At 43.7% G+C, this 13812-nt stretch overlaps 7 protein-coding genes across 7 annotated transcripts; 3 read left to right on the top strand and 4 right to left on the bottom strand.

Annotated features, from left to right (window-relative positions):
* Window positions 1–979: 979 nt before the first annotated feature.
* On the bottom strand, window positions 980–1432 carry TRX3 (Trx3p; the record flags this gene model as incomplete). The annotated part of the gene is made up of 1 exon (XM_022817850.1): window positions 980–1432. The coding sequence occupies one exon, from the start codon at window positions 1430–1432 to the stop codon at window positions 980–982; it is 453 nt and encodes a 150-aa protein (XP_022674576.1).
* A 1910-nt stretch (window positions 1433–3342) lies between these two features.
* On the bottom strand, window positions 3343–4479 carry ARC1 (Arc1p; the record flags this gene model as incomplete). The annotated part of the gene is made up of 1 exon (XM_022817849.1): window positions 3343–4479. The coding sequence occupies one exon, from the start codon at window positions 4477–4479 to the stop codon at window positions 3343–3345; it is 1137 nt and encodes a 378-aa protein (XP_022674575.1).
* A 695-nt stretch (window positions 4480–5174) lies between these two features.
* On the top strand, window positions 5175–6677 carry ERT1 (Ert1p; the record flags this gene model as incomplete). The annotated part of the gene is made up of 1 exon (XM_022817848.1): window positions 5175–6677. One exon carries the CDS (start codon window positions 5175–5177, stop codon window positions 6675–6677), a length of 1503 nt encoding a protein of 500 aa, XP_022674574.1.
* Window positions 6678–6725: 48 nt separating this feature from the next.
* Window positions 6726–7154, bottom strand: MLC1 (Mlc1p; the record flags this gene model as incomplete). The annotated part of the gene is made up of 1 exon (XM_022817847.1): window positions 6726–7154. One exon carries the CDS (start codon window positions 7152–7154, stop codon window positions 6726–6728), a length of 429 nt encoding a protein of 142 aa, XP_022674573.1.
* A 1057-nt stretch (window positions 7155–8211) lies between these two features.
* On the top strand, window positions 8212–10260 carry RMD9 (uncharacterized protein; the record flags this gene model as incomplete). The annotated part of the gene is made up of 1 exon (XM_022817846.1): window positions 8212–10260. The coding sequence occupies one exon, from the start codon at window positions 8212–8214 to the stop codon at window positions 10258–10260; it is 2049 nt and encodes a 682-aa protein (XP_022674572.1).
* A 560-nt stretch (window positions 10261–10820) lies between these two features.
* Window positions 10821–11135, top strand: KLMA_20238 (uncharacterized protein; the record flags this gene model as incomplete). Its single annotated transcript, XM_022817845.1, has 1 exon — window positions 10821–11135. One exon carries the CDS (start codon window positions 10821–10823, stop codon window positions 11133–11135), a length of 315 nt encoding a protein of 104 aa, XP_022674571.1.
* A 25-nt stretch (window positions 11136–11160) lies between these two features.
* PRP5 (DEAD-box RNA helicase PRP5) lies at window positions 11161–13614 on the bottom strand (the record flags this gene model as incomplete). The annotated part of the gene is made up of 1 exon (XM_022817844.1): window positions 11161–13614. One exon carries the CDS (start codon window positions 13612–13614, stop codon window positions 11161–11163), a length of 2454 nt encoding a protein of 817 aa, XP_022674570.1.
* Window positions 13615–13812: the final 198 nt, after the last annotated feature.

Here is a 13812-nt window from a genome sequence, read left to right as displayed (position 1 = left end):
TCTGCTCGTTCTTCTCGTAGTCCGGTTTTTTGCCCTTGAACTGCTTCAACTCGAGATCTGTGATGGACTCTCCGCCAAATAGAGCGTCGATGAACCTGCCGTCGGAGCCCCAGAACTTACCAGATCTGTTCACAATGTAAAACTTGTTGAAAAGAGACCCATCCTTGTCCGTTAAGAAGAAGGAAAACGAGCCCCGGTCCTCCACACCTTGCTCACCAACACCGGTGAACACCCTGGTCTTCTCATTACGTCTTAAACTCCTCAATGGCAGCACTGTCTCCTTCGATCTGCCGAACAACGACCGCGTCGTCACCTTGCACTTGGGAATCTGGTCCGGGATATAATGGAGTTTCGTCACGATCCTCGTGGGCATGTATAGCGCTGCGGCGGCTAGCGTGAACGGTATGACCGAAAGCAGCGTGGTTCCCACAGATCTGCCCAAAAACAACAAACTAGCGTTCTCGTACCATTTGAGCTCTTTCTTCGCTTCCTCGGGCAGCTCGGACTCCTTCTTGTACAAATCATTCGACGTAGCCAACGACCAGTCTGCAAACGATGCCCCATACAACGCAAAAGTCAGCGATAGCGCGTATGACCCCACTGTGATCAGTTTCCCCGGCTTGTATGCGTATATCTGTTCTGGTCCGGTTTTGGCCAACAAAGCGGCCATCTTTGTGCGAAATGGAATCGACATTCTTTGCACAATGTCTTGCTTGGGTTATGTATCCTGCTATAGAGAGCGTATCCCGTTTCCTATACCACCCTATACCACCCTATTCCACCGCTAGCTCCCTTTATCGATGCAACCCAGCCAGCCCAGTCTTCTTCCAATTCACTCTTTTCAATGAAAAATCCTGATGCGATGAGCTATCCATTACTTGCATACACATTTCTACATACGAAGGGAAAGAAAATGAAATCAAAAAAAAAAAAAAATCACATACATACATACATACATAACTAATGGCATGCACACACCTTATGACGACGACGACGACGACCCATGCAACTTGCGAAAGTGCTTCACAGCTTCCTCCACGCCTCTAGGGTCCGCACCAACAATCTTGCCCAACCCTTTGCCCTCTCTAAATAGCATAAACGTAGGCATCGCAGAAACTCCCAAAGCTCCGGCAATGTCCGGAGACTCATCCACATCCACCTTGTAGAACTTCACGTCCGGGTACTTCTCGCTGAGCTTCTGCAAGTGAGGGGCCACCATCTTACAGGGCCCGCACCATGTTGCGAAGAAGTCCACTACCGAGATATTCTGCTGTTTCATAGCCGTTTCAAACTCCTGCAGATTGGAGATATGGCTGATCGTGGAACTACTACTGGTGGAAGATTGCAGTCTTAGCTGCGCGAAGCGCAGCCCAACGCTTGGGCCTAGGCCCAATGGTCTCATGCCCGATCTATATACTGTTCTAGCAAGCATTGCTGATGTACTCTCTTTGTTTCTGTCTCTCTTTCTCTCTCTCTTCTTGTCTGCTCCCCTCTTTACTAAGCATTTGCACTTGGCCAATGCCACATATATATAATAATAACACTCTCTCTCATATTTTTTTTGGTTTTTTGCAGTTTTCACGCTTCCAGGTCTCCAATTGGTGTTTTTTGGACCTGGCGCGAATGTGTGGGTGTTCTTTCCTGGTTTTTTAACTGACGGGTTTTTCTGGCGCGGATTGCCGGTCACCTGACCTGGATTGGTTTTTCCCTGCCCTCCCCGAATTGCCAGGGACTGCACTTAAGCGCATACCGCAAAGCGCAGAGATGGAGAATAAATTCAGACGCACACAAGGGACCATAGAGAATGACACGCACAATGGTACATAGGTGTTCGATACGGTACGTGGAATCGGTACGAGTCCTGCCAGGGTTCATTAGAGTCTCAGCTGATGAGATTGGGCGCGAGATTGATATGGAAGTTCAGTTTTGGCAGTATATATGTAGGATATAGTTGTGTATGTAGTAGTAGTAGAAGAGTATGGCAGGGCATAGCAGGGTATAGCAAGGTACCAAGGAATCAAGGTACCAAGGTATCAAGGTATAATAATAAGTAGTAGTATTTCGATGTCAATGGCTTCCAAAGATAGGAATTTCACCGGGTGCTGGGCCTGTAGATATAAGAAAAGACGGTGCGATGAGCAGAAACCGGTGTGCTCGCTTTGCTTGAAGCATGGAGACGAGTGTTGCTACGACGTTAGGTTGAGTTGGCTGCCTGAGAACATGTTTGTTGCGCGAGAGGATGGGCTTGGAGCTGTGTCCGGATGTGGTGGGTCTGGTATGGAACGGAGGATGTCCAAACGGAAGTTTAAGCAAGTGACAGAGCTCAAGTGCGACAATCCGGTTTCTGAGAGTGCGAGTTTTACTATTAGCGCAAGAAGGTTCAAGGTGTACGACAATTGCATTGGGTGTGTACATAAGACTGACGGTGGGAAGGTGGTTCACGATGCGAAATATGTAGAGGAACGTCTTTCGGAGTTTTTGGAGAGGTTAGAGCAGAGTGGTGAAAGTGAAAATGATGGGATGTTGCAAGTGGGTCCATTTGCGAAATTCAGTGTCAGTTTGGTGCGTAATGGAGGAGAGAATGGTGGAAGCTGGAGTTTTGATGAGTTTTGGGGCAAGTGCCAGGGCCAGGGGAGCATAGTTGATGGGAATTGGTGTTTGAACGAGCCCGGGTTTTTTGGTGAGTTTGAACACAAGTTGAAGAATGTTGTCAGCGAGACGAGTTTCCCGGTGAAAATGGTTGGGAACCGTTTCGGGTCAGATTCGGATTACTGGATGCACCATTTGGAGACGCTTCCGAGAAGGTTCCAGAGTGCGATTGTGTTCCTTATGTATGCGCAGGGGCTTGACAATAGTGGGGATGCGATGCTAGAGTGGGTTTCTTCGTTGCAGAGCGTCACGGAGATGGATTTCCCGGTACTGGCAGAGGTTTGTCGGAGCAAGTGCTCGAGCCGTCACGCATTGATGCAGCTGCGCAGACTGATGAATCAGTACGTGCCCACGACGATGGCTAACGAGAACATTTACAAGCTTCTACGGATGGAGATCGAGCAAAATTTGTTGATACTTGATCTCACTGCTATTCCGTCCCCCAGCATTGACAATTTTGAGCCCTTGGTCGAATTTCAATGGGACAATAGCGACAACTATATGAAGCTCGAGGTGCTGTGAGCCGGGGCAAGAGCAGGAGCAGGAGCAGGAGCAGGAGCAGGATAATAGACATTAGGAAAGAGTAGTAGTATGATTTGACTTGTATAGGTATTTTGGATAGATAGATATACACGTAATGATAGTTAATTAATTGCAGGTTACTTAATTGATTTTAAGTGTGTGTGTTGTTGTCTAACGAACACAAGCGTTAGAAATGGAAGCGACCTTGAACACATCGCCGTTCTTGTTTGTTAGCTTTCTAACTGGGTGGTCCTTGTCCTCATCATCCTTGAAAATAACCTCAAGTTGCTCGTTAGTGGTGAAGTGTGGTTGCAATTGCTCCCAGATCTTCTTCTTTGGGTTCAATTGTTTTAGAGGCTCTTCGTCGCCGAAACCTTCAAAGAATACCTTGTCACCGGCCTTGGATCCAGCAGGTGGCTCGACAAACTCAACGCTGTTTTCGTCAGAACCACACAAAACCATGGCAGTAGACTTGATACCTCTCATGTTCACTGGCTTCAAGTTGCATACAACAACAACGTAACGCTCTTGCATGGCTTCCAATGGGAAGTACTTGACCAAACCAGAACAAACGGTTCTTGGGCCCTCTTCGTCACCAACATCGATGGTGGAAACGTATAAGGAGTCGGCATCTGGGTGCTTGATAGCCTTTTGGATGAAACCAACACGGAAGTCAATGACACCAGCAGAGATCTTGGCTTGCTCTTGAGCCTTGGCTTGTTCTTGTTGTGCGTTGGCAGCCTTCTTAGCAGCCTTCTTGGCCTTGGCCTCCTCTCTCAACTTCTTCAAAGTCTCTTCGTCTGGCTTACCTCTTGGCTGCTTGCTGTCACCACCCTTGTCCTTCTTCTCCTTCTTCTCCTTCTTGTCCTTCTTGTCACCTGCTGGAGCAGCAGCAGCACCCTCGCCAGAGGCTTCCTTCTTCTTCTTCTCGATCACTTCACGAGGAAGATCCAAGTCCAAGTTCAACTTCAAGTCATCCAATTGTAACAGAGAGTCTAGGTATTGGGCCCATCTCAAAACGTGTCTGTACTTGGCGTAGTTGCCCTTCACATCCTTCGAAGAATGAGTGATTTCCTTAACCACTGGCAAAACATGTTCGAACAACAAAACGTCGCTCACGCTTGGCTTAGCAGTACCCAAAACAAAACTGTGGTCTCTCAAATGTAGGTTCAACTCGTCAATGCTACCTTGAACATTACCAGACTTCGCAACAGAGTCCCATTGTGCTTGCAAACCCTTTTGTTCTTGGGTCAAGGTTGGTTCTGCAATAGATAAAGCAGAGAATTTATTCAATAAATCAGATGACATCGTGCTATATGTTCCCTTTCACTGTTTAATAAAACAATATTTTCTATAACGGCCTATAAAATGATTATCAAAAACCCTTACAACAACAACTAAATACTAAGCTAAACCTGCTTTTAAAACCGTGATGCGCTTCATCACATCATATATGTTGAAACTCTTTCTGATTCATCAAGAGACAAAACGTTAAAATTTTTTGGGCAGGGAAAGTTCGATGTGGTCACGTGATGTGTAAGCTGTCAATTAGGTTGTGTGCTATGTATGAGGTGTGAAGTAGCAAGCCTGGCCCAGTGTAGAGCAAGAAAGTGGATGTGGTATCGAGTGTTGGTGGGGGGAAGAGTTGGAGTAAGGTTAGAGCACTAGGGAAGAGGTTTATTTTGTTGCATTTAAGTAGAAGTTCCCCAAGAAAAGTGGGTTTTAAGGGTTTTTCCGGTTTCTTAGAGTTTAGATTTAGGTCTCCACTCTGTATCGGACATCTAAAGCTCTAGTCTTCAGTAAGTGTGTATAAATGACAAAAGAATATAAAAAGAATATACAATATTGGGGTAAGGTTTAGTATATGGGCGAGGGTGAGTGTAGTCGTGCAGCGGTAGTGGTTTTAGAGTAGAGGAGAGGAGATTATATTTGGTTAGTAAAGTAAAGAGGATTGATTAGTCTAGTTGTATTACGAAGCTTAATTGAAAGCTTAATCGGCGTACATGGTATCAAAAAGGAAAGTGGCAGTAGCGTGCGTGCACTGTGCCAAGTCCCATGTGACGTGCAACGAGGGGAGGCCGTGTAGCCGGTGTGTTAAGAAAGGGCTTCAGGATAGCTGTGTCGATGCACCAAGAAAACGAGTGAAGTATCTCCAAGATGTGCCTGAAGATCAACTTCCAAGTGTGCTGAGGTCGAGTAAATCGCAGGCTGTTTCCGTGGAAAAGAAAGCCAAGGTGGAACCAGCGATGGGTATGGAGTCATTTGGCAACGGTCAAAATAATCCTGAGACGCAGCATACGCTCAGTAACGGTCAGATAGCGCATAAACCGAGGTTTTTGTCGAATGCAGCAGATTCGGAGTATTCGATCCTTTCGGATATCATCCATGGCGACTCACTATTCAACAAGATCCCGGTGAACTTTCTGTACTCTAATCCATTGGAACAAACGCCCAGTCCGCTAAACCACAGGGACCCACAGAGCACAGATGCGGAAAATGAGTTGCAGTTGTCGTTTCGGTTGCGAGCGAAACAGATGAACCAGATTAGAGGGGACGTGAAGGCGATATACTCGACGTTATTTGGGCCAGAGTCTAGCTGGCTTCTGAATACGGACCCCATGTCGATACACTCGCGACTATATACGATGCACTTCCCATTGGAACCTCAAAAGAGCATGGACGGAACCCTTGACTTTAAGAGAGCAGCAATTGGAGCGTTGACGTCACACGTCACTAAGTTCGACAAGACCATAAATCAGTACTACTTGAACTTTCACAACACATTCCCGGAGGTGCATGATTCCCGACAGGTACCGAACCTTTCGTATGCTCTCGAGGTAGAGCCTCCCGAGATGAGAGACATCCCACATGACATAGATGTGCCGCACACGCTACGATTTACGACCCCTTCTGAAATATACTCCTTGGTGCAGACGGCTTTCCCGAGCACCACGGGGTTCCATGCGTTGTTGCGGTACTTGAAACGGAGGTTCGGCAAGACGGAGCTCGTGGAGATGTGCCGGTATCTTGCTGAACTCCGGCCAATTTTTATTGCTAGCACGATCGACTTGACTGATGAGGACATGATATTTATGGAAAAAACACACCAACGGACGCTTTTAGAGTATGACAAGTTCATTTCCCAGTTAGGGACGCCGACTTGTGTGTGGAGGCGTAACGGACAAATCAGCTACGTGAACGACGAGTTCTCGTTGCTCACAGGCTGGAACCGGCTCGAGCTGCTCAACAAGATGACGTTCATGGTAGAGTTGATGGACGACGATACAGTGATGGAATACTTCAAGACCTTCACACGTGTGGCCTACCAGGACTTTAAAGGTGCGGAAACAATGCGGGTGTGCAACTTGTTGACCCCGATCAAGGGCACAGTGATAAAATGTCGCTGTCTCTGGACCCTAAAGAGAGACGCGTTCGGCTTGCCTATGATGATAATAGGCAACTTCATGCCCATTCTAAGCACTCCAGAGGACGGAAACGGGTATTAAACAAACTTTATATATGTATATGTATGTATATATATACGGGATATCTTCTCACTGTCTCAAAACATCTTCCACGAACTTCTTGTAATCGATCAACCCATCGGAATCTATCTCGATACCCTTCATCAATTCGTCAACTTCTTCATCCGTAAGTCTCTCCCCTAGACCAGTCAACAAGTATCTAATGTCACCAGGGGTCACCTTGCCCGTGCCGTCCTTGTCGAACACCTGGAACGCCTTCACAAAATCTTCTACTTTGCCCTGTGTAGTTTGCTCCAATTTCTCCTCGTTATTCTTCACAAGACTCTCCAAATCACTCAACGTAACCTCGTCCCCAGAATTAGCCACAATCTCCTCCACTAGAGCATTTGTTGGGTTGTATCCAATCGCTCTCAAGTAGTCTCCAACTTGAACTTTGCTAATGGACCCTTTGGCCTGCTTATCAAAAAGCGTGAATATATCTTTGTTGATTCTCGACATGGTATTATACAAGCTTGGGTATCTGCTTGATTATCTATCTCCAAGCCAATCAATCGCCCTATACACTATATCTGAACAATTACTCAATCCATGTCTGATCAAGAAGTTTTGATCAAGAAATACTTAAAACTTGGTGAAACCTGTTTGTTTACGTTTGGGCTTTGTCAACAAAAAATCTGCCCTGGCTGTGGCCCTGGCCCGCAAAACACGTTTCGGGGGGAGAATGTGGCCCCCAAAAACCGTGCCCCCCAAAATATTGGAAAAATGGAAATTAAAAAAAAAAAAAAAAAAAAAAAAAGATCAAGGCTTGCATCTGTTACCCGGTGTTTCCCATTGTTACCCCTTGTTACCCGGCATATAGCCGGCTCGCCGGCTGGCTGGCTGGCTGGCTCTCTCGCTCGATTGATCGCTTGCGCCCCTCCCCCCCGGAGTACCCGGAATCACATGATTTCTGGCTTGTGTTGGCTGGCTGTCACGGCTAACCCCGAGATTCCCGCTAGAAAGAAGAAAAAAAATTAATGGAAGCTGACGAATAACGGAAAAACGGAGAAACAGAGCACAGCCGAAGAGCATAGAATAATAACTAAGATACAAGTAATTAAAAAAAAAAACTGGAAGTTTATTTGAAAGCCTCTCTTCGGTCGTATAGCTTCGTTTGGAAACTCTTTTCTCCTCGAGAAACCAACCGTTCGTTTCCAGTTTTCCGTTCGAAAGAAAGTCTGTCTGTCTTTCTGTCTGTTGGGAAGTCCGGGTAATCGTGTTCCCTCTCTCTCTCTCGCTTTTTTTTTTTCTTCTTCTTTTCCTTTTCTTTTCCAACCATCTGATGATACTTTTTTTTCTAGCATTGACACATCGATTGATATTTTAATTAATACTATATAACTAAGCAAAAGCAGAGTTAGTCTAAGTTCAATACAGGATATATACCGTTTTTAAGCTTCGAGAAGTGGTTTTACAGGCTGATAAATACATCGGATATATTATATTTGTGCTATATTGTATCAATATTGTGTCATACTGTGAACAAAGATAGTGTGTGAAACTTTAAATACGAAGTATGTTCAGACTTGTTCAACAGCAGACTCTAAAGACTAGGGTGCAAGTGCCCAACCAGTTTGTTTCTGCGTCGAGAAACTCACTGAACTCGCAGTTTCGTTTTAATAGTGCTGTGGCGTTAGATATCAATGCGAGCCAGGATCCTGCGGCCGCAGCTGCAGCAGCAGCTGGATTGAAATCTCCATCGGATAGAAGTTCATCAAAAGGGTTCGAGAGCAATGAGGTAATTGAAAGGAATGTCAAGAAGGTGCGTAATTTGAGGAAGAATATTAAGTTCGATAACTTCAAGAAGTCAGCTAACTATGCGAAGTTGAATGCCTTGGATGACTGTCTGGCCAGAGGGTTGGAAGCGTCGATGGCTCGTCAAGGCGATGGTAGATACACGGAACACACCAACATGTTTTGGGATTCTGTGAACACTGCTATGAATCTTTACCGGGACTTGACGTCTATGAACGATTTGACCGCTATGCGTGCTAGCCGTGTGATTCAGTTGCTACATATTGCTTTGAAGATTAACCGTACGCAGTTGACCAGTATGAATAAGAAACCGGATTATGACTCGCAATCTTTCCACAAGGAGATGACCAACTACTTGTGCGAGTCGTTAAGAGAGATCTCAGCAGATATTCTGGGCGGACGTGTCGGAGTAACGGAACACGGTGCCTCCCACCTACTATCTTCTTTCAAGGAGTTGCTACTGTATGAGGAAACTTTGAACATCTGGAGATCTGCAGTGAACTCGGATAATAAGGATATCGTGAAGCCATTCATGTATCCTAACGTTGTCGGTGTTGTTCTCCCCTTGCTATACGAGAACGGTACCTCTTTCGACGAAATCAAGACTTTGTACGAAAAGTCCGCTAACATAGTGCCTCACAGACAAGGACCTAGCCCCAACCTTATCTTGGGTATGATCAAGACCTCATTAGCTGCTAACGAAAACGAACACGCATTGGCTCTCTTCCAAGAAATGTGCACTGCAGAAGGATCTGCAGCTTCTCCATATGCTGCCTTGACCGGTACCCATTTGGCTTTCATTGGTGAGTGTAAGGATTTGTTCGTCGCCAAGAGCTTCTTCGAGAGGGCCTTGAGCAAGGAAATGCCTTACAAGATCAACTTGCAAGTATCTTCTGTCAAGCAGTTAATTCAGAATATTTGGGATCAAACCCACGACTTTAACGAAGTTGTTGACGTTTGGGTCAAAGCAACTAGATACTACGGCCAAAAGGTGTCTCACGGTATCTCCTCCTCCTTGAACTCCAAGTTCATTTCCATCTTTTTTGAGAACTATGTCAACGATAAGGTTGCCGGCTTGGAACACTTAAAGGAACTCATCAACGCCTATAATGACATGAAGGCCATCGATGAGCCTTTCCTAAACATTATCTTGACCAAGTGTACCGTGTGGAAGGACAAGAATATCATTGAGTCTTTGGAAAAACTTTACGAACTATACCACATTCCAAAGACCATTGTCACCTACCGTATCATCTTAAAGGCTATGGGAAGTATCGATGTCTCTAATGAGGTTATCACTGACAGATGGATCCAACTTATTAAGAAGGCAGACCAAATCGGCCAAACTTACATCGCTAACGCTGACTGGGCTGCTTTGAGAGATGCCACTGTTACATACGCTGAAAAGGATTTCCAAGCAAATAAGAAAAATATCTCGGCTAATGGTTCTGCAGGTTTCGGTATGACTAGACAGGACTCCTACAACCCAGCCTTGGAAGCCGCTAACGCCAGTGGTGCCTTTGATGACTTTAATGAACCTTGTTCGACTGGTAACGGACAGCCCCAAACTTTAACTGGTGCCAACAACAGTAGCAGCAGTGAACAAGATAAAGATGACAGAGTTCTTCTCTACTATAAACTAGTCAAACGTTACGGAGGCTACTGCAGAGACGCTAAACAATATTCACGTATAACAACTGGTATCGCTTCCAACTTCGAAGTCGCTGTTCAGTATTTGCCAATCCTAAACTCGTTGGATGTATCCTCTATGTACGTCCCACCACTAACGAATTTCCAATTGAAACATTGATAGACATAAAAAATAGTCGATAGAGTTTATCGACATTTTTCTTAAGCTTTAATTTCAACTACAACAACATTCATATTTTTTCAAGCACTTAAAAACACTCTTACAAACATTCACTTAAATGCATTCGCACGCAATTAATTATACACGGGTATACCTCTATTTTAGTTCCCGTGTTCGATTTGATGTTTTTGTGACTTGTAAATATATATTCATGTCTTTGAGTATATGTTATTTTTACATATAGATTAGGTACTAGGATAGGTATCTTTATGATTAATTTTAATGCAGCTTTTTTTTTCCAGTTAAATATAAACTATCTTCATTAGTTTCAATACTTTAGTTGTTATTCCGTTATTGGTCACCCTTTTGTTTAATTATGACTGACTGAATTTCTGTCCCTCTGTTTCTTTGTTTCTGTACAAAGTTTTTAAGCACTTATCTAATATTTTAAACCTTTATTTAAACCAGAACTCGGAATTGTACGCAAAGGCACAAAAGTTTAACAGTAGAATTAGTTACGATAGCGGAGGATCTTTAACTGATTCTGTGCATCAGTTCAGATGGGCCTATGTGGTAGTAAAGTAAGTAAGAACGAGGGCAAGCCATTGGGTGCTTCAAATAATCCTGGACCACAATCGAATAACAATAACAGAAAAGCCTCGAATAAGGGAAGACCGGTAGCAGAAGCAGGAACAAGAACCGGTGGCCCAAACAGTGAGCCAAAACTGTCGCCTAGAGAAGCCGCACGAATTGCAGCAGAGGAAAGGGCAGCTAAGCTGGAGGCAGCTAATGCTAAGAGTGAATTAAGCAAGAAGTTGGCTCAAGAACGTGCAAAATCAAGAAAAGCCCATGTGATGGAGATTGCGCAGAAATAATCTCAGTGACGAATGTTACGAATGATTATATACGATATTTACCGGATTGCATGTCTTTAATGGCCATCTTATGTACACCTTCTTTAACTTTTACCTCTAATAGCTCCAACGCTAGTGAAATATCTGTTTCGTTATTACTCTCTACAATTAGGGTTAATTTAGGTTCATCCGCATCTGATTGTGGTGCATGCCCTTCTGGATAAAATCTACCTTTATTTTCGAAGTTACAGCCCGTTTCTTGTTTTATACTAGATATTGTCTCTGTCTTAGTAGCCTCCCATCTTGCGAGTTGAGGAAGGTCATTTATGTTGATATGTGCGTAGTATGTCACGTTATTGCCTTCTTCCTTCTTACCTCTGACATATTCTAGTTTAGTTAATGTACGATCTTCTTGTTGTGTATCATCTTCATCATTTTGTTCAGCACTATATTCGCGTAATTCTTGGGAGTGTTTAGACTCATTCAATTCGTCTAAATGTTCTAACCCTTTTCCACCAAAACCTTGAATAAGTCTATATTTCCCTGTCTTTAATCCCTTCGAAAACTCATCGTTCATCTCCTTGAGCTTCTGGTAAACTTCCATTGGCAAAGAGCTTAGCTCTTTTTCTTTCATGCACTTCACTAGAATATAAGCTGAAGCTAGTTCATCAACCATAAGGAATGTCAAAGCTACACCATTGTTTATGCCGCGACCAGTCCTTCCGACAGTATGTACATACTGTGCAACAGTTTTGGCAGCATTGTATACTATGACTAGGGACACCTCCGGGACATTTAATCCTCTCGATAAGACTTCTGTACATATCAAAATACCATTCGGAGTATCTTTGAACTTTTGTAAGTTCTGTAATCTTTCGGCCGATGGTTTACCTGCATGGATTGCGAATGTAGTAATTCCGTTGAGCAAAAGTTCGTCATACAGCAAATCGCATAATTGCTGGCTAGAAACAAAGATTATGGTCTTTTCATCCTCGTCTTGGTGTAAAATAAATCTGTCAGAGAGTTTCTTTAGTAAGAACTCGAATTTGACATGTTCTTCGTCGAATATTTGGACCCGCTGTTCGATATTGTCGTTTATTAAAGATTTGGAATTAATTGAAATCTGAATTGGGTCATTTAGCGTATGAGAAGCAAACTTTTTTAGTTTGGTTGGGAATGTGGCGCTAAACAAAACACATTGCTTATCGGGTCTGATACAACCCATTATTTGTTTAACTTGAGGCCCAAACCCAAGGTCAAATAATCTGTCGGCTTCATCCATGACAACAAATGAGATACGGGTTGGTGAAAGCAAGTGTCCTGAGTTCAAGGTCATTAGGTCTATAAATCTCCCTGGGGTTGCTACAATAACGTCAACGCCTTTTTTCACCTGGGCTATTTGTTGCTTCAACTCAGATCCTCCGACACAACATATGCTACTGATGTTAGATCCCTTTGAGAATTTTAACATCTCTTCTTGAATTTGTACAGCCAATTCTCTCGTTGGAGTCAATATTAATCCTATGGGACCAGTTTCTCCAGGCCTTAACGGAGGCTGTGCCTTAATCTGTCGCACTAACGGAAGCAAGAAGGCAATAGTTTTCCCTGAACCAGTTTTCGAAATACCAATCACATCCCGTCCTAACATAATCGCAGGAATTGCTTGGCTTTGAATTGGTGTTAACGTCACAAACTGTAATTCTTCCGTTATAAGCTCCATAATGTCTGAAGAAAGGCCAAGTTGTGACCATTTCGTAACAGGTTTAGGACAGTCTTTTCCATAGACCTTTATATTGTCCATCGACATTCGGAGCTCTCCTACCTCCTTTTCTGACATCATGCTTAGTTCATTTGGTTCTCGATATAAACTCTTATTCAACACAATTAAATCAGATACTTGAGAATAGTCAATTGGTTTAATTCTTTTCTTGTTTTTATTCAGCGAAGAAAACTCTCCAAAATTATTATCATCATCGCTTTCCTCATCTTCCTCCACTGAAGATGGTGTATCCGATCCATCCTCTTCTATAGGTATGCTTATCGCTGTTGATTGTCCATTGTTCCGTTTATTCAATTGTTGTATATACTCTTCTAACGGGTCAGAATCAGACTCAATATCTCCAGTTTCATTAGTTGATACTTCCTGTTCGACTTCGTCATCATTGGGTTTGAATATCTTTGGTATGGGTAATTCGTCGTTGGATTCATCGTCGCTTAGCCCAAAAGCAGAACGCTTCTTAGAATTCCTGGTCTTTTTCTTAGATTTCGATGTAGAGCTTTGGCTTTGATCTGGCGCATTCTTCTTAATTTGATGGACCTGTTTCTCCTTCTCTTTCTCTTTCTTCTTTTTCCAAGCTTCCAATCGCTTAAGCCGTTCATTCGCTAGAGATCCATCCTTCGCTTGTTGTGGAGGCGGCTGCTGTTGTGATTGCTCTTGTTTCTGTTTCTTCCATTTGGCAAGTTTCTCTTGCCTCAACTTGAGCTTCTCCGATTGGTCCATGACTGATAGTTGGTCAGTGCTTTCGACCAAGTATCTATTGATTGGGACTGTAGAGGAGTGTTAATGGTCAAGTGCATGTAGTGATTTTTGTTTGATCTTTTTAACGTTTTATTAACTTTTATACTCGAAAGATGAGTTTAAGGTTCAAATATATAAATCGATTTTACTCACTAAACTGCTCGAACACCAAAATGACAC

The sequence above is a fragment of the Kluyveromyces marxianus genome, chromosome 2 (genome assembly GCF_001417885.1).
Source record: "Kluyveromyces marxianus DMKU3-1042 DNA, complete genome, chromosome 2".
In the NCBI taxonomy this organism is placed as follows: domain Eukaryota; kingdom Fungi; phylum Ascomycota; class Saccharomycetes; order Saccharomycetales; family Saccharomycetaceae; genus Kluyveromyces; species Kluyveromyces marxianus.
This window is presented reverse-complemented; position numbering and strand designations above follow the sequence as displayed.